The following is a 4,332-nucleotide window of genomic DNA, read 5'->3' on the forward strand; positions in this document are numbered from 1 at the left end:
GAATCTTTAGAAGTAAATAACTCAAGCTCGAAGGCAAAGCATGGTTGAGAAAGCAGACGATACAATTTACCAAAGGCATTATGTATCCGAGAAAAGGCCCACAAGGTTATTGAATATGAAGGGCGTTGTCAGATAAAATCCAACAAGGGATCTGGTGGCCCACAAGGGATCTGACGTGAGCATCGGTACTCAACTAGAGGAAGCAGATTATAGAAACAACTGACTAACTCAATTGTCAAATGCAAAGGAATTATGATTTCCAAATCAAGGGATCAGAAGCAATGCTCTGATTAGGGATGGATAAGTTGAATAGCCTTAGGGTACGATCAACGACAATTGGATTGGTCGAGAACCAATTCCAGTTAAAAGAATGGAAGCTCAGCCGGAAAGGTAATTTATAAGGATCAATGATGATTGCGTGTATTCGCAACATATTGAGTCAACAGACTCAAAATGATAATGACAAGGAATGTCAATAAGATTTCTATACTTATGGGATTAATCATAATGAAAGCAAACAAGAAATTCCAGAGCAATAGGTTGCTGAGGATTTTCGGAATATTGGGTGGTACTTCGAAGACTTTTGTGTAACACATGAACAACTAGGGGATGAGCGGATACTCGATAAGTGCGAGAATTAACCGTAGGGGTATTCAAGTGACAAAGAACAGCAAGGCAGTAAGCTCAAGGGATTATCGAAACAACGACGAGTTTTTCAGGGTATCTTGTAATAGACCACTGGGGATGAATGTAAGAATAACAAATGCAAGTAGTTATCCATAAGGGTTTGCGGTGGAAGGTGAATTGCAAACGCGATGTACACAAGTTCTCGGGTTAACAGCGGAGAGTATCTGCAGGGTCTTCTGGTGCAGCAGACGATCATTAGTAATAAGGGGCTCTCCGGGTGAAAGTGATAACGAGATCCTAATGTTAGATTTAGTAAACTTCATTTAACCCGAATAGAGGAGAGATCAGGGTCCCAGAGTAAAGGTCGAGGAGTAAAAGATCCTACTACCACCCAATGGCGACGTGTGCCCGTAAGACACACAGCCATGTTAGTAAAAGTTTTTGCAACGTCTAGACTCGACTTCGGCCAAGGAGTGTGGAAGGGGGATTCCTACAGGCAGTTGGCTCTGGTACCAACTTGTGACGCCCCCGATTTAATCGTACACTAATCATGCATGCAAATGTGTACGATCAAGATCAGGGACTCACGGGAAGATATCACAACACAACTCTAAAACATAAATAAGTCATACAAGCATCATAATACAAGCCAGGGGCCTCGAGGGCTCGAATACAAGTGCTCGATCATAGACGAGTCAGCGGAAGCAACAATATCTGAGTACAGACATAACTTAAACAAGTTTGCCTTAAGAAGGCTAGCACAAACTGGGATACAGATCGAAAGAGGCGCAGGCCTCCTGCCTGGGATCCTCCTAAGCTACTCCTGGTCGTCGTCAGCAGGCTGCACGTAGTAGTAGGCACCTCCGGTGTAGTAGAGGTCATCGTCGACGGTGGCGTCTGCTCCTGGACTCCAGCATCTGGTTGCGACAACCAGAAAGAAAGGAAAGGGGGAAAAAGGGGGCAGAAAGCAACCGTGAGTACTCATCCAAAGTACTCGCAAGCAAGGAACTACGCTACATATGCATGGGTATATGTGTAAGGAGGCCATATCGGTGGACTGAACTGCAGAATGCTAGAATAAGAGGGGGATAGCTAGTCCTATCGAAGACTATGCTTCTGGCAGCCTCCGTCTCACAGCATGTAGAAGAGAGTAGATTGAAGTCCTCCAAGTAGTATCTCCAAGTAGCATCTCCAAGTATCATCTCCAAGTAGCATCTCCAAGTAGCATCTCCAGTAGCATCGCATAGCATAATCCTACCCGGTGATCCTCTCCTCATCGCCCTGTAGAAAAGCGATCACCGGGTTGTCTGTGGAACTTGGAAGGGTGTGTTTTATTAAGTATCCGGTTCTAGTTGTCATAAGGTCAAGGTACAACTCCAAGTCGTCCTGTTACCGAAGATCACGGCTATTCGAATAGATTAACTTCCCTGCAGGGGTGCACCAACTTACCCAGCACGCTTGATCCCATTTGGCCGGACACACTTTCCTGGGTCATGCCCGGCCGCGGAAGATCAACACGTCGCAGCCCCACCTAGGCTCAACAGAGAGGCCAGCACGCCGGTCTAAACCTAAGCGCACAGGGGTCTGGGCCCATCACCCATAGCACACCTGCACGTTGCGTACGCGGCCGAAAGCAGACCTAGCCTAGTGGCGTTCCAGTCCAATTCGGCGCGCGCCGCTCCGTCGCTGACGTCTGAAGTGCTTCGGCTGATACCACGACGTCGGGATACCCATAACTACTCCCGCGTAGATGGTTAGTGCGTATAAGCTCGTAGCCAACTCAGATCAAATACCAAGATCTCGTTAAGCGTGTTAAGTGTCCGCGAACGCCGAACAGGGCCAGGCCCACCTCTCTCCTAGGCGGTCTCAACCTGCCCCGTCGCTCCGCCACAAAGATCCACACAGAGGGCCGTCGGGACAAAGGTCCTTTCAGCCCCCAATCCGTGAATCACTCGCGGGTACTCTTCGAGCTGACCCGACTTTAGTCACCATCTGTATAGTATGTATGTATGTATAGTATATACCCGTGATCACCTCCCAAGTGATCACGGCCCGATAGTATAGCAAGGCAGACTGACAAGAATGTAGGGCCAATGATAAACTAGCATCCTATACTAAGCATTTAGGATTGCAGGTAAGGTATCAACAGATGTAGCAACAATGTCAGGCTATGCATCAGAATAGGATCAACGGAAAGCAGTAACATGCTACACTACTCTAATGCAAGCAGTATAGAGGAGAGTAGGCGATATCTGGTGATCAAGGGGGGGCTTGCCTGGTTGCTCTGGCAAGAAGGAGGGGTCGTCAACTCCGTAGTCGAACTGGGCAGCAGCAGCGTCGGTCTCGTAGTCTACCGGAGAGAAGAGGGGGGAAGAAACAATGAATACCATGTAAACAGATGCATACCGATGCATGACAAGACAAGTAACGATGCTAGGCGTGCCCTAGCGTGGTATGAGGTGGTACCGGTTAAGGGGGGAAACATTCGGGAAAATATCCCCGGTGTTTCGTGTTTTCGGGCAGAGGAGCCGGAGGGGGAAAGTTGCGGGTTCGATAGGTTAGGGGTGTGTGGCGGACGAACGGACTGCGTATCCGGATTCGTCTCGTCGTTCTGAGCAACTTTCATGTAGAAAGTATTTTCATCAGAGCTACGGTTTATTTTCTATTAATTTTAAAAGATTTAAATCATTTTCAGGATTTATTTAATTTTTTTTAATGCAACATTATCCAGAATAGTGCACGCTGACGTCATCATGACGTCAGCATGACGTCAGCAGTCAACAGGGAGTTGACTGGGTCAATCTGACGTGTGGGTCCCGCATGTCATTGACTGATTAGTCTAATTAGGGTTTAATAAAACTAACTACTTAATTAGATTAATTAAACATGATTAATTAACTTAATTAATCCATTAATTATTCTAATCATTAATTAATTAATTATTAATTAATTTCTTATTTATATATTTATTTTTATTATAATAATATGTTTTTTTAATTCTCTTTTCTCTTTTTTTAAGCGTTTGGGTCGGGCCCCACGTGCCATAGGCACAGGGGCCATAGCGGGCAGGCGGGCGAGCGGGCGTCGGGCACAGGCGCAACCCGTATGGGCGCTGCGGGCGCGACCGGCAAGGGCAACCCAACTGGGGCGCCGGCGACCATGGCAGAGCGCCGGAGAAGAGGGGGGGGGCGGTGGCCTGGGACGACCTGGGTGGGCGCGGGTCGGCCGTGAGGGGAGCCGCAGCGAGGGGGGCGCGGCACACCGGGGCACGGGGAAGGGCAGCTGCAGCTGCGGTCGACGCGAGCGAGCGGGAGGAGGGAGGAGGCGGTGCGGTGGCCGTGGTGCCGTTCGGCGATCCAAACGGCGCGATGGGACGGTGCCGGGAGGGAGAAGAGGAGGCCGGGGCCTCACCGAGGGAGTGTAGGGGACGGGGCCATGGGCTCGATGAAGGTCGGGGTCGGCGACGACGTTGGGGAGGCGGTCCGGCGAGGCGGTGTTGTCGAGGCGGCGGAGCGGTCCTTGGGTGGCGGCGGTGTCTTGCGGCGTCGGGCAGCGGCATGGGCGACATGGCGACGACGACGACGCAGGGGAGGACGACGGCGCTGGCGGACCAGCGAGGTGGCCTCCGGTGACGGGGTCGGGGCGGCCACGGATGGGGCGCGCGCGGAGCTCGGGGGAGACGACCCGGTGCATGAAGGAGAGGGA

General features: G+C 50.4%; 1 protein-coding gene across 1 annotated transcript in view; it reads right to left on the minus strand.

Moving 5' to 3' along the window:
• LOC119283729 (tryptophan--tRNA ligase, cytoplasmic-like) overlaps positions 1-4,320 on the minus strand; it is a 21,208-nt gene extending 16,888 nt beyond the window's left edge. Inside the window, exon 1 of the mRNA XM_037563152.1 lies at positions 3,990-4,320. Within this exon, the coding sequence (XP_037419049.1) occupies positions 3,990-4,320 (331 nt within the window). The remainder of the gene's footprint in view (positions 1-3,989) is intronic.
• Positions 4,321-4,332: the final 12 nt, after the last annotated feature.

This window comes from Triticum dicoccoides, chromosome 4A (assembly GCF_002162155.2).
Source record: "Triticum dicoccoides isolate Atlit2015 ecotype Zavitan chromosome 4A, WEW_v2.0, whole genome shotgun sequence".
Classification (NCBI taxonomy): Eukaryota; Viridiplantae; Streptophyta; class Magnoliopsida; order Poales; family Poaceae; genus Triticum; species Triticum dicoccoides.